The 24547-nt window shown below is 30.4% G+C and overlaps 2 protein-coding genes across 2 annotated transcripts in view; one reads left to right on the forward strand and one right to left on the reverse strand.

Moving 5' to 3' along the window:
• Positions 1–24547, reverse strand: part of DCX-EMAP (Doublecortin-domain-containing echinoderm-microtubule-associated protein) — a 587536-nt gene that overhangs the window by 534427 nt on the left and 28562 nt on the right. The gene's annotated exons all lie outside the window — the stretch shown is intronic.
• Positions 11086–14683, forward strand: LOC136998867 (uncharacterized). The gene is made up of 2 exons (XM_067352208.1): positions 11086–12771; positions 12879–14683. The coding sequence occupies exons 1-2, from the start codon at positions 11724–11726 to the stop codon at positions 13433–13435; spliced, it is 1605 nt and encodes a 534-aa protein (XP_067208309.1). The 5' UTR covers positions 11086–11723; the 3' UTR covers positions 13436–14683.

Below are 24547 nucleotides of genomic sequence, written 5' to 3' on the forward strand. Positions count from 1 at the left end.
TTACAGCAATAGATATCTTTCCTAATAAGTTACGCGAATTAAATGAAATAATTACATATTTCCGTTGTGCCAATTTGATAAAGAAAGAAAAAGTTCTAACACAAGCATATTTGAATGCTATGTTTCTAGATAAAATTCCAGTTGTTATATGACATTTAAGTGACATAGAACCAAAATTTTTATCAAGAATCGTTCTATTTATAATAATTATATAAATAAAACTTCTTTTATATATTTATTATAAATTATATCTGTAATACTTACCGGCATCATAATCTAAACCGGCACGTTGTTCACAGACAGGTACACGGGTTTACGCATTTACAAGAGATGCGATCGGTGATCGTCATATTTATTAGGTCTTGCACACAGAATGCGTATCGCGTATAACATGATAGCTAATCAATTTTTGATTCTTATTACATGTTACACAAAATGTTTGGTCCATATATGTTCATGTACATACATAAGTATACACACACATGCATACACACGTAAGCACGTACGCACGCACACATACACAGCTTTTAAAAGAATGAAATAGGTAGTTTTCCACCAAGAGACACAAGCGACACAAAAGTATTATACTCTCTGTTGCTCATTGAATATCAAACAAAGACAGAGTGATACTTGTGTCAACTTGTGTCCTTTGCTGGAAAACATACATAATAATAAAAAAGTTAAAAAAAAGTATTCCCGACTGCTGCCAACAAAATTATAAAATAAAAAAATAAAAAATTATAAAAAAATTGTAAAATAAAATTTAAAAAAATTAAAATAAAAAATTATTCAATAAATAAAATTATAAAATAACATTAAAAAATAAAATAAGATAAATAAACTAAAAATTTTTTTTAAATAAAATAAATAATAAAAATATTTAATAATAAATCTGGATAAAAAAATGTTTAATAAAAATAAGCTTAGAAAAATTTGAAATAATATCTATTCCTAAGTATTGATTAACTATAAATTATTAAATATTGAGTTAAAGAAATTATACATGTGTTAAATAATAATAATTATTATTAAATATCAAGTAAAGTACAAGATAGAGTATAAGAATCATATAAATAAATTATTGTTTATTTGAATTTATTCTCATTACACATTTTGCTAATTGATATTTTATTGTGCTAAGATTTATGTTTATATCAAGGAAGCGAAAGTATCCACAAATATTAAAAACGCTATTCAGGTCCTTTTAATAAATATTTAATAATAAAAAAAATTCGATCCTTTCAAAAAACTCGGTTCGTATTAAAGCACTTTGTTTGGCTAATTGTAAATAAGATCAATATTTAAAGTAAATCTCGAAGAAAAAGATTAATAGAGCTAAAATAGAATGGTTTCAAACGAGAAGAAATCTATCATTTTATTCTCTCCCAACACTTTCAATAAACTTACGTCAATCTAATACTTTAACCAGCTCTTGTTGAAGTCATTCAATATTTCATTTTTACTCATTATTTTATATTACATCATCTTATCAATTCCAATCAATACCAACATTTTTTTCTGGAAGAATTTTCTACAAAATGTACTTCTTTAATTTGTTTATTAATTTGATACTCAATAAATATAAGGAAAATCTTTTTTGTCAGGCCATGCTATCAGCGTTGGAAAAAATCACTTTGTTCATATTATTAGCCCTTATACTCACTACCAAATGTTGCTGAGTACTACACAACATACAAATACTAATTGATTTCATTTTCATAATAATAAGAGTATTTTTTATAATAAAAATTGATAATAGATTAAGACTATAATTATTAAACAATGCTCTATAAGCGTTGATAATATAAATTAAACGTTAATAGCATAGATTGATAAATTTAAAATGAGACATTTAACAAGTTCTTGTTTTTTTTCAAATTTTTTGCAGAATTGGTGGATAATTTATACAGCCATTTTTGAAATTTATTATTTTGACAATTCCAATACTTGTACTGAGTTGTTCTAGGCTAGCACAACAACTTTTTCTTATGAAAAAATGTCGTTAGATCATTAAATTTCGCAGTACAGCCGAAATTAGGAACGTGAGATTAGGAATTTTTAATTTCAAATCCATGTAACTTTCGAATTATAGCAGATAATCGAATTCTGCGACTTGTGCTGAATTGTGCTAATCGAGGCGAACAAAAAACTAGCAAGGAAAGTATCAATAACCTTAGGGTTTGATTAAATATTATGGAAGAGGGATGAGGGTGGAATTAAAACTTTTTCGAATTTTCACGAGTTGTGCCGGATTGTGCTAATCGAGCGCAACAACTTTTCTTAATGGCAAAATGTCGTCAGATCATTGGACGTTGCAGTACAGGAAAAATTAAAAATGTAAGTTTTGCTAACCAAACTTCACAGTTATGATCATTTATAATGCATATTTTATTTTATTTCTCTTATTTAATAAAACCCGCTCTTTACGTCATTCAGAACCAACGACGTGGACGTGGCGGCATTTTGGTTACTTTCGTTGTTTTTTTATATTTTTTTAAACTTTATATTTTTTTTATTCTCTATTGTGATATTTATTTTGTGTTTTTTTTTGCTTTATATCTAAATTTTTTAATTTTTTGTGATTTATAGTTTATATGTGTGTATATATATATATAACAATCGACCGTAAATAGCCGCAAATCAATGCGAGGTTATTCTGCTTCTTGATCACGCCAGGTCGCATGTTGCTAATACCATCAGAGAAATATTGTTTGAATTTAAATAAAAAATCCTTCTGCATCTAGCTTATTTTTTGATAACTTAGATTGATTTTGATTTTCATTGATATTTATTTGATTTTTAACTATTCAGATCGATACAACACAATTTATCTGGTGAATGATTCATGAATGTCTGGTAAGTTCAAAAATGAGTTGAGAATATTATTAAGTCAAAAGATGAGTTATTTTATAAACATGATATGAAACAATTATTTAAAAGATGACAAAAAATAGTGGATAATGATAATAAATACTTTGAATATGGTAGATGTACTGGGCAGCTATCACCCAGTAAACATTCGATATCCTATGTATATACATGAAATATCCATAATGTGAAAAAAATGTACTATATATACTATGTACATACATACGATATACGCTGATGTAAGTACATTTATGGATATACATAGGATATCGTATGGATATACATAGAATCAGTCATTAGTTCGTTCGCTTGCCGCTATGTGACGCATTATGCGCTATCTATCTTGTATTTAAGTTTTAATCATAAGCATTATATAAAACTTGCAAAAGGCGGGTAATAATATTGAAGATGTAATAACTTTTTCTATCAGTTTAATATCCGAATCCCAACACAGGGAATCTAGATAAACTGATTGTTCAAAAATTGGGTAGATAAATATCCGAATGAATGAAAATTGTTTATTATTGACTTAAGAGTGGAGTCCAGTGTAGACTCCACTTTCCATAAAATTTTTAATGTTATGAAATAAATTATTTAAATTTAAAATTATTTCATTATTTAATTAATTACATTGGACCAAGTGTTTTTGTCATATACCCAGTAAACATTCGATATCCTATGTATATACATGGAATATCCATAATGTAAAAAAAACGTACTGTATATACTATGTACATACATAGAATGTATCTCATGTACATGCCACGAATGTGTATTGCACATCCTTGAAATATATCCTATGTACATACTGCGAACGTGCACTGCACATCCTCGGAAAATACCCCATGTATATACCACGAATGTACACTGCATACTTTGGAATATACCAATGTATGTACTGTGGACATCCTATGTACATACATGTGGTAATTATTTCATATATATAGGATATGCGCTTTATATACTTTTCACATTCTCTGTATATACATAGAATATACAATATCAGGAGACGCGGTAATGTCTCCGGCCAAGTTCAAAAAACGACACTACTAAGTCAAGAAAAGAGTCTCTGGCAAAGTTCAGAAAATGACACTACTAAGTCTCTTATCCTGCGCGCACAAAGTCGATTTTTCGGGGGTTTGTAGCAACTAAAATATAAAAAATTTTACAAAAACACATAGTATATCCTTAAAGGCGGCATCGCCACGACTAATTTGAGCCAAAAAAAAATTAAAATTGGTCCAGCCGTTCCGGAGATACAAGCGGTCAAAAAGTGATGTTGGTAATGCAAAAATTAAGAAACGTCGTCTTCTTATTCTTCTCCTCTGTCCGCAGGGGCGGATGAAGAATTTACGGGGCCCAGGGTATTATCATTATCATTAAAATTTACGGGAATTTCTCGCACCAGGTGCCAAGAGTCGACAAATTCGACTTTCACGAGTTGCGCTACGGGAATTCCACGCACCAGGTGCTAAAGGTCCACAAATTCGATTTTCGGGAGTTGCACTACGGGATTTCTTCGCACCAGGTCCCAAGGGTCGACGAATTCGACTACCCCGAGTTGCGCTACGGGAATTCCTCGCACCAGGTGTCAAGGGTCGACGAATTCGACTTTTGCGAGTTGCGCTACAAGAATTTTTCGCACTAGGTGCAAAGGGTCGACGAATTCGACTTCTCCGAGTTGCGCTACGGGAATTCCTCGCACCAGATGTCAAGGGTCGACAAATTCAACTTTCGTAAGTTACGCTACGGGAATTTTTCGCACCAGGTGCCAAGGGTCGACGAATTCGATTTTCGGGAGTTGCGCTACGGGAATTCCTCGCACCAGGTCCCAAGAGTTGACAAACTCGAGTATCCCGAGTTGCGCTACGTGCATTTCTTGCACCAAGTGTCAAGAGTCAATGAATTCGACTTCCCCAAGTTGCACTACAAAAATTTCGCAAACATGAAAAAGAGAGAGAGAGATATGACATATTTTGATGTAAAATCTAAAATTTCTTAAAATATTTAGTTATCGATAATCTTACTGTAATATTTTTATGCGCATAACAATAAAACAAATCAATACGTGTAAAAAAACTCATTGTTATTTTGAAGAAAAAGTATGTAATTTTTACAATGTACTTTTTTTAACAATTATGCGTTTTCTTTACCACTTTTCATTATTCTAATCATAAAAGTATTACGGTAAGAAAAAGTATGTAATTTACAATGTACTTTTTTTAACAATTATGCGTTTTCTTTACCACTTCTCATTATTCTAATCATAAAAGTATTACGGTTAGAAAAAGTATGTAATTTACAATGTACTTTTTTTAACAATTATGCGTTTTTTTTACCACTTCTCATTATTCTAATCATAAAAGTATTACGGTAAAATTATCCATAACTTAATATTTTTATTTAAAGATATTTTAATTTAAATTTTATATCGAAATATGTCAGATTAAGATATAAAATAACTCGAAGAGTATTAAAAAGAACTTCTGCAAAGTATAAAAAAGAAAATTATATCCTTTAATTTTGTTAATATTTTATTAATAAATAAACTGCCATGTAATAGAATTTTATTAGTATTAATGAACGAAGAACATCTCATCGACGTCGACATCGATCCAGTCGCAAAACTTATAATGTAAAATAATTTAGTTAATATGTTATTAAGTTAATATAAATGTTACATTCGAAATGTAGAAAAATAATTGAAAAATAATTTAAATTTTGTCACATAATTAATTTTGTACATTTCTGTACATTTTTATATTAACTTAATTACATATTAACTAAACTATTTTACATTACAACACGTCTTGTGTTTTATATAGCATTTAAGTCATGTGAAACAGATGTTTTATTAGTAATATTAGAAAATAACTAATTACATAAGTCTTTGCGTTTAATATCACAGTTACGTTATGTGAAACACAATAAGTGTCCTTTTGAAAGTTCTAACTTAATTATTTTATGTTTCATATGTCGCTGATTTGATATTATAGTTTATATCATAGTTTATATAAGTGTTACATCCGAAATGTACAACAATAATTAAAAAATAATTTCAATTCTGTTACGTAATTAATTTTGTACATTTACATTAACTTAATTACATATTAACTAAAATATTTTACATTATAACACAAGTATTGTGTTTCATATCACACTTATGTCCTGTGAAACAGATGTTTTATTGGTAATATTAAAAAATAACTAATAACATAAGTATTGCGTTTGATATCACAATTACGCTAGGTGAAACATAATAAGTGTCATTTCGAATGTTCTAACTTAATTATTTTATGTTTAACATGTCTTTGATATCATATCATAGTTTTTTTCGCATATTTTATAAAAATTTTAACATAACCGTGATATGAAGCAAAGATATTTCACATTCAGCTATCCATAACTTCATATCAATGGGGCAGTTAAATCGAAGACATGTTACAACTAAAAATAGTTTAGTTTGAATATTTGAAATAAAACATCTGTTTCATAGAATGTAAGTGTGATATGAAAAAAAAACAAAATACTTGTGTTAGAATGTAAAATAATTTAGTTAATATATAACGGACTTAATATAAATTACATTCAAAATGTGCAAAAATAATTGAAAAATAATTTCAATTCTGTCATAATTAATTTTGTACATTTATAAAAAAGTAGCTGATATAGCATAAAAATTCATAAATGATAAGGTCTAGCCAAGTTCCAAAAAAGACACTCCAATATGTTTATGTTTTGATAATTATCTAAATTTTTAATATATCACCAACATGAAAAATAACTGATATATTATTCAAAGTGCAAATTTAAAATAAACACACATAAAATATACATAAAATGTATAAATAAAACTGATTAAAATTTGATTGAAAAAAATTTAATTAAAATAACAAAATATTTATTAAAAAATACAAAAAAACTTGGCGCTGCCACACCGAACAACATGTTAACTTACATAATGTCAATTAATTACATGATGTCAATTAATCATTCTAATTATTACATTATTACTCATTATTTTAAATTTGCACCTTGAATAATATATCAGTTACTTTTCATGTTGGTGATATGTTAAAAATTTAGATAATTATCATAATATAAACATATTGGAGTGTCTTTTTTGTAACTTGGCCAGACCTCATCATTTATGAATTTTTGTGTACATATATGTATATACATAGGACGTGCATAGAATGTCCTAATGTTTATTGAGTATGTATCTAATCGGAAGAATTTCCGCTCAGAGTGACTCCGTTGTTCCCTCGATGTCATAATAAGATATCCAATATCTTTATTTTATACGCGCGCGCGCGCGCGTGTGTGTGTGTGTGTGTGTGTGTGTGTGATATCAGATAATATTACAATTGTCTCAATACTCGATATTTTTGATTGTAAGTTTACTTAAAATAAAGATTAAATTCAAAAGGGTAACAAACAATCAATTGAATAACAAAATTGAATTATATTAGGGGTATAAATAAGTTTTAAAGCGTTTTTTGTAGAACATAAAAAAGTAATTAAAAATTTAAATATTCTCCCGCTTTTTTCCGATTTTGTAGTGTTTATATGGTAACATAAAAAATAACAACCAACTTCACGATATTGTTTGTGTAACCTAAAATTGCAGCAGCTTGAAAATGGCAAACAAGAAACAATTTATTCGGCACTGCATTTGCTATGAATTCTATCAAGGAAAAAGCGCCACAAAAGCGTGTGCATCAATTTGTTTGACTCTTGGAGACAACGTTGTATCCAAAAGTACGTGTGAATTTTGGTTCAGACGTTTTAAAGAAGGTGATTTCGACGTTAGCGATCGTGAACGTAGCGGAGCCCCTCTCAAGACTGAGGACGATGAATTGCAAGCATTACTCGATGAAAATTTGTCCCAAACGCAAAAAGAGCTTGCATTACAACTGGGAGTAAAGCAACAAACCGTTTCCAACCGTTTACAGAAGATGGGAAAGATTCAGAAAGAGGGAAAGTGGGTACCACACGAATTGAGTCAGAAGAACAAAGATAACCGTGTCGAAATGTGTTTGAATCTGTACAACAAACAGCACAGAAAGTCTTTCCTGTGGAAAATCGTAACGGGTGATGAAAAGTGGATATATTTACGATAATCCCAAGCGAAAAAAATCATGGGTAGACCCCGGCCAACCATGCACATCAACGCCAAAGCGGAATATCCATGACCAAAAGGTAATGCTCTGTATATGGTGGGATATGCAGGGTGTGCTATATTATGAGCTTCTGCAACCACGTGACACGGTTGATGGTGATCGCTATAGTCGACAACTATTGAGATTTAACGAAGAAATCCGTCGAAAATGTCCATATACTAACAAAGGATTGCGTCCGGTGAAATTGCTTCATGACAACGCTAGGCCTCATGTCGCTAAAACGATCAAAGAAACATTATTGACGCTTGGTTGGGATGTTCTACCGCACCCGGCCCTATTCGCCAGATATAGCGCCAAGTGATTATCACTTGTTCCGGTCGATGCAAAACGCATTGTCTGAGGTACGCTTCCGGAATATTGAAGAAGTGCGAAAATGGGTCGACGACTTTATTAAATCAAAAGACGAAACTTTCTTCACTGCCGGAATTCGTAAGCTGCCCGAAAGATGGCGCAAGGTCATAGATAATAACGGAGAATATTTTGATACTTAAATGTATTATTGAATTTCTGCTAAAAATCTTAAATTTTCAAAAAAACGCTTTAAAACTTTGTACCCCTAATATTATTGTAATTATTCTATAATAATAATAAGTTGGCAATTCAATAAATGATTAATTTCTACATCACTACTTCTATCCCTAACAGCACACGATATCCTGCGTATCATCCCATTTTCATACTCATTCTACTGTGATTATCCGTTAAATACTGAGATCAATCCTATAATATCTTTTGCAGTATTATTCGGTTTTCTTTCGCACACGTATAATCTCAGGTTTGACTCAAACGTACGGAAGTGATACGTACGCACTTCTTTCGCACACGTATAATCTCAGGTTTGACTCAAACGTACGGAAGTGATACGTACGCACTTCTATCGCGCGCGTATAATCTCAGGTTTGACGAGACCAGCACTAACGTGCGCCATTTACATACGTAATTCCTTTTCCCGCTTGCCCGGCATCAAGTGACACCACGCAACACTACGTATCCGAAGTTTTATTGATATCGAAGGTAATCCTTTTTTCCTTTAAGTTTTATTTCACAAAATAGTGAATAAAGTGTAAGAGCTAGATAGTGTTTGTATATAATTTTTGTAATATTTTTATTATTTTTTATGTACTTGTTAAATTATTTTGCTTAAAATATTTTAAGGTTATGTTCGTAAACTTGCATTATAATTGCCTCTTACCTCTTTGGTTCTTGGTTAAATATACAATACATTTTCTTAATTATTTTTTAAACAATGTCTTAAAAAGATGATTTAACATAAAACTGTTTTCAGTTCGCAGTATCGTTCCTTTGAAGTTTTCTAGCTTAGGCTTCTAGAACTTTATTTTATATTGTAAGTTTTATGTAAATATTTTTACGCTTACGGTCGTAATTTTGAAATAAAAATATCAATTAATAAGAAATTGACTGATTAATTAACCTAATCTAAATTATCCTATACAATATATGAACGCGCGCGCGTTTCAACGCTTGGCTGTGTAAATATGTGCATGTATATGTGATCTACTGCAACATTCCCATTTTTATCCTATCTTGATACTGTCTTTAAACTATAGACCTTCCTGCGAAATTCTATGGAAGATGGTACCGCGGACATACGATGATTCCTAGAACGTACTACGTACATCGCAGTACATTTGAGAATGTTCTGAGAATATTACAACTATACTTTTGCGATATTCTCAGATTGTTCTCAGTATCTACATGTGCTGTTAGGGATAGTATTAAATATTTAGAAACTATTTTCATAACTATATTAATTAAAGTAATGTGGTATTATTTATATATGCACACTTAATATTAATATTTGAGTATATAACAGATTAGAATTAATTTAAAATAAATTCTATAATGTATAGATTGTGTGGCATACCGCCACGCCGCTGTACCGAAGCGGCATAGTATGCCGCGGCGCCACTACGCGCCGCAGGCCCTCAATCAAGCGCTAAGCCTACAGCTACACCGCCAGGTAGCGCAGGCAGTGTAAGGCTTTCTCGCGATCGAGAATCGATCAGCTCACTATAAAAGAACGTCGACTCGATCTGCTACTTCACTCACTCGCTTCAAGGCGAGCTCTTCACTAGAGCCCTTGAACTGAGTAATAGCTCTGTTTTGGTAAAGCGTAACCAGCGACTAGTTTCGCACCTTTCTCACAGTGCCTAGGAAGGCACGGAAGAAAGAAACTAAGTTCCAGCATCGGCCACGCATTTCACCTCAGCGGCCAGCTGCAACTTCAGCATCGCCGTCGTCTCCACAGACTCTACAGTGGAAATTAATTCCTTTAGAGTTCTGTGTCCGGTTGACTCGGCCGCCACGGGACACGTTAGTATCTGGGGAGATTCGTATTCAGAGACCTCTCTCTCCTCGGTTTGCAGAACGCTCTGCAGCACCGAGAGCCGAGACGGTCACAGCGCCAGACACGACAAAGACTCGCTCCATCGCAATCCAAACTTCGCCGCCTAGGGCGTGCTTGAAGAGCAGCTGTAATACCGAAAACCACTTTCCGAACGGAGTTCTTCCGACGTCAGAAAAAGGGTTACAACAAGCTTCATCAATCGAACCGTTCTTCTTAGGACCGGTTCAATGGCTTAGTTTACACCGATTGTTTAGTACGCGTACTACTAAATACTAAATCTGCTTCTCCGATAGGTATAAATCGTTTAGTGTAAAATCTACACCAATCAAAGAAGCTGATTTAGTATTTGGTACGCGTACTAAACAATCGGTGTAAACTAAGCCAATACACTAACAAGGGAACGTTCACAAGTGTCCCCCTCCCGATTTGATTCTCCTTGAAATATGTTGTAAAACATACAATTTGAGAAGACACGTATTTTTTTATAGCTGCCCTATCTCAAATTTAAGGGGTGAAACACCCCTTTGAAAAAAAACGGTTTTTTTCTTTGTGTGTAACTATCGCCAAAACCGTAGGAGATATAAAAAAATGTTTCAAATAGAAGTTGTAGGGCTTGTAATGGGCTATACAACTGTGTAGTTGGATTTTCAAAAAATGTTATTTTTTTTAATTTACCCCCACCCCTTGTTATTATTTTTTCGAATTTCAAAATTTTTGTAATGACAAAAGTTGTAGCATTTTTTACGCTGAATTCAACCATATATGATTTTACTATGTTCCGAAATCGCATCTTTCAAAAATGAGTCATCAAGTATCACATTATATGTGTCGCGCTGCATGACGCATCGCACTTGTGTTGTGCAATAGTCGCAAAATGAATATAAAAATGACATACAATATGTTATCACATATTTGAGGAAGAAAAATTTACTAAAATTGTTGCTAAAACATCCCTTCCACATTACATTCTTATAGATAATCACTGCATTTCGTGCGCAGCGCGTTGTTATATGCAAGTTAGCTATACATGTGTATATAAAATGTGAATATTATTTAATCATAAATTAAGAAAAACAAGTATAAATATATTATTAATTTGAAAACATCACGTTTGAGAGACGTGATTTTACACGAAAGATTAGATTATGTAATCATAAGTTAATAATAAACAAGTGTGAATGGAAGCTATAAATGCGTACAAGAGGCCTACATTCATAGTCTGTGAAACGAACTTGGTGAAATCGTATCTGCAACTGTTTTTCTTTTCTTAAATTTAATTTTCGGGAAAAGAATTATCAATTAAAATGATTATCAATCCACTCAACGTTGCTAGACTTTTACTAACATCAATAACTACTATGTATCTTATGGAAACGCCAGTAAATAAAGCCGAAATAGAATTAAAAGAAAATATTCAGAAGTTAATATTGGAGAATATTCATCAATTTAACGGATTAGAAGTGACAGAAGAAACATCGCTTGATTATGAAGAACCTGATAAATTGCATACTTTTGAAATTATTGAAGAAAATGAGGAAGCATGGAATGAAAATAATTCAAATTCTCACAATTGGCAATGCCATGATGACGACAATTTTGATGTTTCTTACAAAAGGCGAGCTGTTGAATATTGGCGGCAGTCGGACAAAGAAAATCGTCCTTTCAAGTCAGTACAACACACATTTAGAAGAATTTCATCTGTACGTCAATTGAGGCGATGGGAAGAACAGTTAGAGCACGGTGGAAATCGTCTTGAAAAATTATCTCATATTTCCAAAGCTACTCATGATAAATTTAATGTAGCTGTGCAGACAGGACTAATAATTCATGATGTTGATATAAAAAGATGGGCCTTGGAAGCTCAAAGAGAAATAGGAGATTTAGATCCTGTATTTCAAGCATCTCCTAGTTGGCTATTACGATTTAAAAAGTCTCATCGAATTGTGTCCAGAAAAATAACAAAATTCATTACAAGAAAAACGTTAGAAGATTCTCATAATATACAAAGAGAAGCCGAAAATTTTGTAACCGTAGTAAAACCTCTCATTGAACGATTTGGATTGGAAAATGTATATAATACAGATCAAAGTGGATTTCAATTAGAAATCCACTCTGGAAGATCACTATCTGATCAAGGAATGAAGACAATAGACCGTGTGGTGCAGTCAGTATCATCAACTACACATTCGTACACTATTCAACCAACAATTTCTTGTGATGGAAAATTACTGTCACCTTTGTTTATCGTATTACAAGAACATAGTGGTACTTTTGGGCCTAGAGTACAAGAAAATTTATTCAGAGCATCAAATGTTATTGTAACTGCTTCGAAATCCGGTAAAATGACATCAGGTATGAGATAAATTTTAGCTTTTTATATCTTATAATATATTTTAATCTTATATAAAAATATTATTATAATTATAATTATTATTCACACTTTTCTTTCTATTTTATAGATCATTTTAAAAAATGGTTGGAAGAAGCTTATTTTCCAAATGTAGGCCGCGATAGTGTTCTTCTTCTGGATTCATGGAGCGGGCAATGTCCAGCAATTGTTACTGATTTAACACCAATGGAAAAACAAGTTACTACTATGGTAATACCGAAAGGAACTACAGGAAAAATACAGCCGTTGGATGTTTACGGGTTTAGAATCTGGAAAAACTTTGCAAGAAGATTTTCGGATACTGTTCTATTATTAAATTATGATATAAATTTACATCAGCGAAATAATATTATAAAATTGCAATCTTTAATACACAATCAGTTATCATCTCCTCGATATCAAAATTTATTTAAATATTCATGGTTTAAAAGTGGATATACGAATGAAAGACCAGAAACATTTAAAAATCCAGTAGAATTTAGTTTTGAACAAACATCAAGCACATGTGACATTGAAGATTGCAATGATATAGCTGTAATACAATGTTCTTGGTGCGGAAAATCATTATGTTTAAAACATTTTTTTATAGAGTATCATTATTGTAACATCTATAACGGGTGTGACTAAATTTAATATATATAGCTTTAATAACAATTTTAGTAAACTTTTCTTCCTCAAATATGTGATAACATATTGTATTTCATTTTTATATTTATTTTGCGACTATTGCACAACACAAGTGCGATATAAACGATGCGTCATGCAGCGCGACACATATAATGTGATACTTGATGACTCATTTTTGAAAGATGCAATTTCGGAACATAGTAAAATTATATATGGTTGAATTCAGCGTAAAAAATGCTACAACTTTTGTCATTACAAAAATTTTGAAATTCGAAAAAATAATAACAAGGGGTGGGGGTAAATTAAAAAAAATAACATTTTTTGAAAATCCAACTACACAGTTATATAGCCCATTACAAGCCCTACAACTTCTATTTGAAACATTTTTTTATATCTCCTACGGTTTTTGGCGATAGTTACACACAAAGAAAAAAACCGTTTTTTTTCAAAGGGGTGTTTCACCCCTTAAATTTGAGATAAGGCAGCTATAAAAAAATACGTGTCTCCTCAAATTGTATGTTTTACAACATATTTCAAGGAGAATCAAATCGGGGGGGGACACTTGTGAACGTTCCCTTGTAAGACGAGGCCGATAATATCTTACCGCGCCCATCAATTTTTATTCTAAAACTTACGGCCTTACACATTGCGTGAGCGCATCTTTGGCGCATTAAACACTCAAACACAAACTGTACATACTATCTCTCTGACAAAGAAAATAAATTATATTTTCCACAAAATTGACTCTATCTCTTCTCATCAGTTCGAACACACTCAAAAGCGCGTAGCAATACGCCATAGATTGTATCACAATGTTAAAAGAAAAAAAACAATATTTCTAAAAAATTTTAACAATGTATTAAAATAGAAGAGAGGTATTAAAGATAACAAAGAGAGGGATTTTTATGAAAAGAGTAGTGATAATGTTTGAAAATTTAAAAACAATGCTATTTAAAAAATAAATAAATACTTATTTCTTTAGTAAAAGTTCCCATAGCTTATTAATAATTCTTTGTTAGATGAAGAACGCATACTAGTTAACTGAATCATTTATGTCAGTGAAAAGCTTTTCAGTTATTAAGAATCATCTGTTAAATTGTGTCTAAAACTAATAAAGTCATTGTACAGAAAGACGTGTAAATTCAATATACAAAATAAAAAATATTAATAAAAAAACATTTAACTCTATTTATAGTTAATGTTTCAAATTTTCTAACATATCCATGATTATACTTTTATAAAAGAGAATATCAGATATTATATATAACTCCAAGTATATCAAAAGAATGGTGTATTAAAATTAAACAATGTATAAATGATGGTTAAAGTCTTTTCCAATATCATTAATTCATCTATATATATCACTAATACTTTTTACTTTTATACATGGCCGAAAAATATAAAATTAATTTTCTTGTTGTATTATTCGCAGATAGATATTTATCACATTGACATTATCTTTAAGCAATTTTTGTATTGAAAGGTAAATTGAATTGATTGTCTTATATCCAGCTGATTGAAGTTTGGAACATTTCTGGAGCGATTTTTTAAAAATAATTTGCCCCATTTTTCCTTTTGTACAGAGGAAGTTTTGAGATCCACAAACAAAATACAAAAGAGACCGACCCAATACACTCTTCGGAAGACACCTTTACACTTGAAAAATAATTTAAAAACCTCCCCCAAAATTACTTAAAATATTGTTGCTACCCTAAAAATCATTTGTTCCATTTCTTCTGTTGTACAAGAAAACTTTTAATCTAATAATCACTCATGTCTAATATTTTTCTATTGTTTTTATTGGTCAGGAGGACCCAGATCCGCCTTTGAATGCTGTCTGAAATAGTAATTAATCTAAATAAAAATAATTTTGACACAAGCTCAGAGCTCTGACGTGAGAAAGTTGGAAATATTTTTATGTATTTATTAAAACAATTATTGCTCTATTATTTAGAATTAATTTAGAATTATTTAAAATTATTGCTCTGTTATTAATAACCGACAATAAAAGACCTCATAATAGGAATTTAAAATTCACAGTTAGAAAAGGCCATGACTGCTCATATCAAAATTTTCTGTTTACGTTTATGATTGTTTTTATGTATATATGTATATATTATTATATGTATATATTTTATGTACCTATATTCTATGTTAAAAATCCATGCCGCAAGCTATAGATATTACATTTAGTATAGTAACATACAGTATATATAAATGTGACGTAACAAAACAAAAGAAGATATTTTCTTATTCATGTGGATTCCACAAAGTGAGATATTTCTGTATTTTCGCTTGTGTTTGGCTCGTGTTTGTTACGTTGTGTAGCATTAATACTTGTTTTTCTGCGATAATTTGCTTTTATCGCCATGTAATACTAAAAAAGTATTACATCCCGAGAAAAAATGGTATAATTGGTCAGATATAAATATTATATATATAATTAGTGTTAGTATTAGTTTAATTCTATTTGCAATTCGCGCCTTTTTGTTTGTGGTGGCGCTAGGTCCACTTCCCTTCTTCTCTTGTTACGCCGTGCTCGAGAAAACACGTTTCTTTTTCTTTTACGCAAGTTTACACAGCGACTGTTCTTATAATAATAAAATATCTTAGGCTAGCATAAGACACGCATTCTTTTATTTAATTGCCCTAACAATTAGTTATGAAAAGATCTAATAACATATGTAATTTTATATGATCATATAAAATATTATATATCAGATCTTTTCATAATTAATTATATATATTTACATCTGACCATATTATATCATTTTTTCTCGGAATATTATAACTTTATATTAGTTATAGTTAGTTTGTGATTATTGCCATCTAACCAATAAACTGTATGGTTTAGAAAATATCGAGTCAATTTAAATAAAGAAAATGGCTGCATCATTATGTGATTTGGTGAATTCCATAGAAGATGTAAATTTTGATTCTCGTGAAGGATCATTTTGCGAATTAATAAGTGCCTACTTTCGAATATTACATTTGTATTATAATGCAATATTTATTTTAATGGATTATATAATACAATATTTACGAATACAGATGTGAATTACATGTTATATTGTATTATTTAATATTCTTAAAGTTATAAATTTTTTTATAATTTGAATGTGTTTTTGTTGAAAATGCCATTAATTAAAACATATGTTATTGACTTATAAATAATATCAATAAATAAATATTAATTAATAAATTAATAATTGAGTTATAAATGGTAAACCTTCGGAAAACCCTCCTTAATGAAATAATAAGTAAGAATACCCAATTCCTACGTATTTTTGCCTCCTGAACACGAATATGATAATAAAATTTGGTGGTCGGCCATATTTTGGCCGCCATCTTGAAAAAACATGCAAAAAAAATGTTTTATTACCATTATCTCCGAAATTATTCACGTTATAAAAAATTTTTTCAAACAAAAAATGTAGGAAATTAGGTTTTCTACAAAAACGATTATAACCTTCATTCAGGTAACTTCAACCGTTTTCATGTTAAAACGCTTTAAAGCAGCATTTAAGATTGAATATTTCATATCCGTCATCTTATATAAGAACATGTTTTTTGCAGATCATTGTCGAAGTCTATTTTCAAACCTTCACGCGTAGGCGGGGGAGGAGCTCTGCACCCCCCCCCCCTCTCCGTCACACTACCAAAAAACTAAACACATAGGTTTAGATTGAATCTCGCTTTGTATGAAAAGTGTATGCGTGGAGGCAGCGTGTTCCGTCCCCCTGCGAGGGGCTCCATTGTAAAAAAAATAACCTAACCCTACCCTACCTACCATTGGGTGAATCTAAGATTAGATTAATGCGAAGTGAGGTTCCACATGGGTTTACAATTTTTCACGCAAACCTTATCTGGGTGAAATCGTGATTTAAACTTTAGGCGGCCTGTTTATCAGTTTTTTAAATATGGTGACTAAAGTATTGAATTTACGTTTATTACGTATAGAACCTTTTTTGTATACAATATCACGAGCTTCATATTTTGTCTGACAACTTTTTTTGTACAGTCAATATTTTAGGAAATATTGATAAAAAACAAGATTTTTTGCGTTTTCTTCGACTTGTGAGTCTGACCGCCAAATTTTATTATCATATTTGTATTCAGGAGACAAAAGTACATAGGAATTGGGTATTCTTACCCATTATTTCATTAAGGAAGGTTTACCTTATAAATAATTAAATAGAAAAAATTTCTTTTGAACTGAAGAGAGTTTATAGAATAAAGAAATAAGAATTTTATCTTTTAATTTAATACTGAACTTTTATTTTAACAAAATTTTAATTGGACATTTAAAGTTATAAATATTTTTTACTATAATTTTAAAAATATTTTCTAATAATTTTACTTTTGTGTATTGCTGTTATTTATATTATTTATGTTTAGATATTTCTAGATATTATTTCTAGATATTATTTATGTCTAGATATTTCTAAAACTATCGCAGAAAAAAAAATCTTGTCACAAGAAATACTTGAATTATAAAAGGATTTGAAATAATAATCAGGAAAACGTACGAAATATTGTACAAAATATATTATCATAGAATTTCGATCCAGCGGTACAACAAATATTAAGAAGATGAAATCTGTATTACATGAGGATAATAATTCAAAACATTCCCACGTATGTCTTAACGACGTTCTGTAGACGTCTTTTTTATTACGTCTTTAAGAGATTACCTAAAGACGATATACAGATGTTTGACGGATCTTTTGTAAGACGTCACTAAAAGGTATAAAGTCGTCTGCTATGGCAATTCTTGGAGAGATGCATAATCTATAATTTTATTCAGTTATGCCTAATCTAGACCAGAGAATGATTCTACTTGTGGAGTGGATAGTTTTACTGAAATAATTTTTTTTAAATTGATTAAAAAATGAGCCACAAGTAAAATCATTCTCCGATCTAGACAGGGCATTAACTGTAGATTGCTTGAATAAAATATTGTAAAACAAAGGGCTTTAAGGAATCCAAGTTAATGAGGGGATGGACTGTCAGGTAATAATAATAAGGTAGCATAAGGTAATTTGAAATTATAGTTTATATTCTATAATAATAATTTTTTAACCTATATATGTCTCTTATGCTCTGTTTGACGTTGCTAAATTAGATTAACCATTTCACTTAACCAGGTCAAAAATAACATTCTTAATCCAAGGTAATTATTGTTTTTTTAATTAATTACTATTTTAATATATAAAATATATAAAATTATAAATAAAGGTAAATTAAAATTATAATTTATACTCTATAATGGTAATAATTTTGTAACCTATAATTTTATTGCAGTATGCTTGAACCCAGTAAGCAAAATATTAGCAATATGCCAGCTGTGTGGCAGCAGAAACGCAACGAACGAGCAGAAACAAAATCGAGCATGATTTGTCATCACGATGTGAAAAAATTTGTACTACGAAAATGTTAAAAACCCAATAAGTATTTATTAATATAACGATTTTATACTCAAGTAGCAAATGATCATCATCTGATGTTTTTTATCATTATATTTAGTTATTATATAATATAAAAACCAATTATGATGATAAAAAAACAGCAGATGATGATTATTTGCTACTTGAGTATAAAATCGTTATATTAATAAAACGTTTGTCTTAAGGGCATCTTAAAATAAGTCTCACAAACGTCTTATAAGACAAACCAAGAGACATCTCAAAGACGTTTCTAAACGTCGAAAATTGTTGCATAAGACGTCTCATAGACGTTTTAAATACGTCTCTTTGACAGTTTCGTAAGACGTCTGAGTGATTTTAAGATGTCTTTCAGACGAATATAAGACGATATAATGTTGTGTGAGTTCTAATGAAACATTACACGAAATAAATTGCAAACCGTTGTGCAATAGTTGTATTACGCCACAGCGACCTACATTAAGATCGACGCGTAAATTACTTTTTAATAAAAATAATTTTGAAAAATTGTCTGATATTACAGTGCAATGCAAAAATAAAATTAATTGTGCACGTAATAGTGATAATACATTTAGAAATAAAAGTAACAGTACAAATAGTTCCATACATTTTAATCAAGAAAACTCCAAATTGCAAATGTAAAAGAAATTTTGCATTTTGCAAGGATGATTTCATATTCAACGAAATATCATTTTTAATGAATATGAAATTTTTAACAAAAGTAAACTACGAGAAAAAATAGGACAATATACATTCACTAAATTTTTCGTGTTTATTAAAGTTTTATGGCGGAATACAACGTAATATTAATTGTTTAACTACATACGCAGCAAAGACAGCAATCATGTACAACAATTTAAATTTGATATTGCAAATTTAAAGAATGCTATTGTTGATATATTTGTTTTCAATACAAAATGTACAGAAATATTGTATAAAAGTCAACCTATTTTTTTTTAACTTTAAGAGGTGAAACGCGAGACCAGGTAAAGTTGAAAATGAATTTTATGTCTCCTTGAATGTTGCAATTAAATGCATTAGAAAATGTGGATTGCTCAAGAAAGATATTTTAAAGAATTGTGTATGCTTAGTACGTATCAAAAAACAAAATTTGAAGAAAATAAGAAAAATGACTTACATCTTTCTTCATATGATTTATTAGATTTCAAAAATATATTATAGATCAACAATCTAATGACCCACATATACGAAATGCAGGTTTGCCATTCCATGTATATATGTATACAGAGGGACAAATTAATATATTGGATAAGAATGACATTATAATTCATTTCAATGTTACTGGCTTTATTATTCGCAAACCAAAAGATATAAAGTGCAAACGTATTCCATATTATGCAATGGTAGTAAATAGAAATGCTATAATAATACTATACTTCCAACAGCTGAAATGATTACCGCAGTACACGTTACTAATGCAATTAGTACATTATTAAAAACATTCCATTTTTTGCGAACTAAACGTTTTACTTGGTCATTATTCTTAGTTATCATTGTCGATTCGAGTTGGGCGTTAATAATTTCATACTTTGAAATATAAATTTAAGAATAAAATACACGATATAACTCAGATTTCGAAAGTAACGCAGACTTTTTAATAGAAGATTAATAGAAGAAACGTGGCAAAAGAAGCAAAAACCTTTGTACATAGCCATTGTGAAGATCGCTCATTAGGGCGCATAACTAAAAAGTATAAGTGTCATACAAGTACGCCTATATCAAATAAAAGTACAAATACAACAGATTTATCAGAATTGAACTTAAGCGAAAGTTCAACTCATGCAAATGCTCTTGAAAATAAATTATTTTTGGATGTCAAATATTATATAAAATCACTAGATCTTACATTTACAATTGAACGATGGATCAATAACAAATGCGCCAACAGGATTTGATATACAGGTGATTCAAAATAACCTGATGTCCTTGCAATGCCATATTCTTGAGCGAATTCTGAGACGATTTTTCCTTTTACAAAAGTTTGTCCGAAGCTTAGTTTTCGAGTTATAATTGAAAATAGATAGCAACTTACGAGTTCGGTACAACGGACAGGCAGGGACGCGCAACGTATAATGAGACTGTCAAGTGTTTACTATCATCTCATGACGCATTGCACCGTCCCTGTTTGTCCGTTGTATCGGACTAGTAAGTAGTAAACTATTTTCAATTATAAGTCGAAAACTAAACTTCGGACAAAATTTTGTAAAAGAAAAAATCGTCTCAGAATTCGCTCAAGAATATGGCATTGCAAGGACATCAGGTTATTTTGAATCACCCTGTATATAATTTTATTGCAGAAAAATTTTATACTTTAAAAAACAAAAACTGGATTAATAATAAGATTATTGATTGTTTTACAATTACTTTACTAAACAACATCTCTGCTAATTTTATATGTTTCTACAAATTATTTATACTATATGATAGGTGATTTCTATAAAACGTCTAAGAATGCACATTGGCGCATGTAAATATAATATAACAAATTTTATTAACGGTATAATATTAACTCCTCATTTGTTTACATCGCATTGATGTCTTTTAATTATTTAAACAAAAATATTATTCTGCACTTAGATCCAAAATTTACAGAAAGTTCTGATAGGAAACGAGCAATTGCAGCATTTAAAAATTGTATGAAAAAAATCTCTTTGGTACATATGTCTGATAAAAATATATGTGATAAACTATGGCGCGAAATAACATGCAATAATAGGCCTCTTCAGAAGGATGCATTTAATTGTGGAATATATGTAATATATTATCTAGACTGTATAATACGCGATATATCATTTGATGAAAATTTTAACCATGCACAATATCGAAACCTTACTAATATCATCTAGATGTATGAAAAAAGTTTGTCAATATTGCTTTAGATCGCAAAATACTTTTAGTAATGTATAATACTTGTCAACGCTGGAACATCAATTGTGTCTCCAAAAGAAATGTAATGACGCGACAAATTGAAAACATTCTAATGCTAAGTATAGATGTTGTGTAGCAAAGATTTCGTTGAAATATATAAAATAAAGTTTATATAATCCCATAAAAATTCACTTTTCTTATTTCTCTCTTCTCCATCCCAATATATTTTTTAAGTTTATCGTCATCTTAATACGTACGATTTTGATTGTATTTTCTATTTTCTTGCATTATGCTCGAAAGTTGTTCTACTCCCTTATAATAATTTTGGGGGAGTTTTCGAGCACAATGGTGTCTTCCATAGACTGTATCGAATCGGTCTCTTTGTATTTCGTGTGAGGGTCTCAAAACTTCCTCTGTGCGAAAGGAGAAATAGGACAGATCATTTAAAAAAAAATGGCTCCAAAAACGTTTCAAACTTCAACTAGCTTTATATACAAACATATTTTACAACGATTAGTTTCAAAGGAAAAATCTTTAAGGGACTTTAAGGGAATCTTTACATACCGTGTTTGTATACAATTATTGTATACAAACTTCACTGTTCGTAATATCAATTGTTAACAGCATAAAATTGCACTAAAGCACTAAAAGAGCATTAAAATTGTGAAACTTTAATTTAATGTTATATCTCCTAAGCCAATGCCGTCCCCCATTTGATTTTTGCGGATAATTACTCAAAACAACCTTCCCTGCCACATATCTAAATAACGACAAAATCAGTGAGATGTAACTTAAAATACATATTTACCCTTTTTCTAGAGTCTACGTTGCATTTTTGCTTTTCCGATAATAAAAAAGTATCAAATAACGAAAATGCACTTTATTTTGCTTCATTTTTAAAACGATGTCAAATTTACAAATCTCAATCGATTTTAATCAAATTTTTGTTTAAATGTGCAGAAAGTTGTCAGTTATAAAATAATATAGCATATTATTTCATTGGATAATGTGTACATAGCAATATTAATCCTCTGTTGCAAAAATGTGAACGAACTTTTTGATCAACTGAATAATAACAAACTAATATAATAGTTAGTTTATTCATAATTCTTGCTTTTTGGCTTTAAATGCCTTCGTTTTCAATTCACTATTTACAATATCCAACATTAGGTTTTCAACATCAAAACATAAAACATTACACATTCATTCGATATAACAAGACATCGTCCTTTCTTTCAACAATTTGTCTTAAACATTCTTCTTCTTCTGTCACCGCTACTCGAAATGTCTTTCTTCACCACTTTTTCTTCTCCCCTTTCTTTTCCTTTGGTCTGCTTTATCTCCTTCATTATTCTCAATCCTTCTCCGTTTTCTTTGAAGAAATCTTCAATTCGTATATCACTTTTGGTCGCTGTACACTTTCTTAAAATGTGTATTAAATTCTATTCTCCTTTTCCATACATTCTGCATGTCTTTTCTTCCTTTGCTTTTCAGTATTGGCTTCCTCTCAATCCATTTCTGCATCTATATCTCGCTATAAGGCTTCTGTTCTTCTTTCTTCTCCTTCCTCACAGGTATATATGTATCTCTTCTGTTATTATGTCCTTATACATATTATTAAATCTTGTTCCTTCTATCTTCCTGCGCCTTTTCTCTTTCTCTTTGTTTTCGTACTTTTTTATTATTTCCTTTGTCCACTTTTTTATCCCAATTTCTTCTCTTCTCCTCTCTGGTTCCTTTCTATTTATCTTTAAATTTTTCTTCGTTTCTCCCTCTAGCTCCGCCATTTATTCTCCTTCTCCTCTCCTACACTCTTCCTCTTTTCCATCTCCTTTATGCATTCTATTATTAGCTTTTTCTCCATCTTTCTTGCTGTTTCCTTGTACTTCACCGCTCTTCTTATGGCCTCCAATCTCAATTCCTTCATCTTTATCTCCTCCTCGACTATGTAATTTGGTGTTCTTATGTCCAGATGTCTAATATCTATTTTACATATTTCCTGTTCATTTTATCCAGTCTTTTTTCATTTTGCTATCCGCAAACTTCTACTTTGTATAATGCAATGCTTCCCACCAGCGCCTCGACATCTTCATCCTTCTACAAAAGTTTTTTTTAAATAGCCTCTCTTTTATACTTCACTTTTTCATTGCAATTGTCACTCTTTTTATTCTCTCCAATATGTGTTTTTCTGCTCTCTTTTTTCTGCAAATATCCTAAATATTTCATTTATTTTATTCTTTTCTCTCATTTCTCTTCTATGCCTTTTTCTCCTCATCTCTATTCTCTTATCTTTGCACTACTTTTTGCCTTCTCAAAAACCATTATCTTTAATTTAGCTCTATTTAAAGACAATCCTTTTCTTTCGATGTACTTCCTAAATCTTCTCAACATTCCCTTTAATTCTTGTTCGCTCTTTGCCAGCAATACTATATCATCTGTATATGATATCATTCAAATTTTTTTCTCCCTATTACCACTTCACTGGTTTGCTTCTTTCTTATTTCTTTTTCCAGATCTATTATATATGTTGAACAAGGTGGGTCTCATTGGACATCCCTGTCTTACACCTCTATTTATCCAAAACTCTACTGATAACAAATTACAATAATTTTATGCACTGTGATGAAATAAACGTTTTAAATTTAGAATTTGGAACATAAACGTTTTTAGTTGTCCGAATGACGGTAATATGCATATTTTCGATATTTTTTGTAAATATTTAATTGACTATCAATTAATAATTGTTTCTTGTTGTTAAATAAACTATAAAATTTATTAT

Source organism: Linepithema humile, chromosome 3 (genome assembly GCF_040581485.1).
Source record: "Linepithema humile isolate Giens D197 chromosome 3, Lhum_UNIL_v1.0, whole genome shotgun sequence".
NCBI classification, from domain to species: Eukaryota; Metazoa; Arthropoda; class Insecta; order Hymenoptera; family Formicidae; genus Linepithema; species Linepithema humile.

Excerpts from the sequence above, each read along its gene's own strand:
- LOC136998867 (XM_067352208.1), top strand. The coding sequence starts at position 11,724 with ATGATTATCAATCCACTCAACGTTGCTAGACTTTTACTAACATCAATA. Across the intron at positions 12,772-12,878 it reads ATCCGGTAAAATGACATCAG|ATCATTTTAAAAAATGGTTG; the intron begins GTATGAGATAAA and ends TCTATTTTATAG.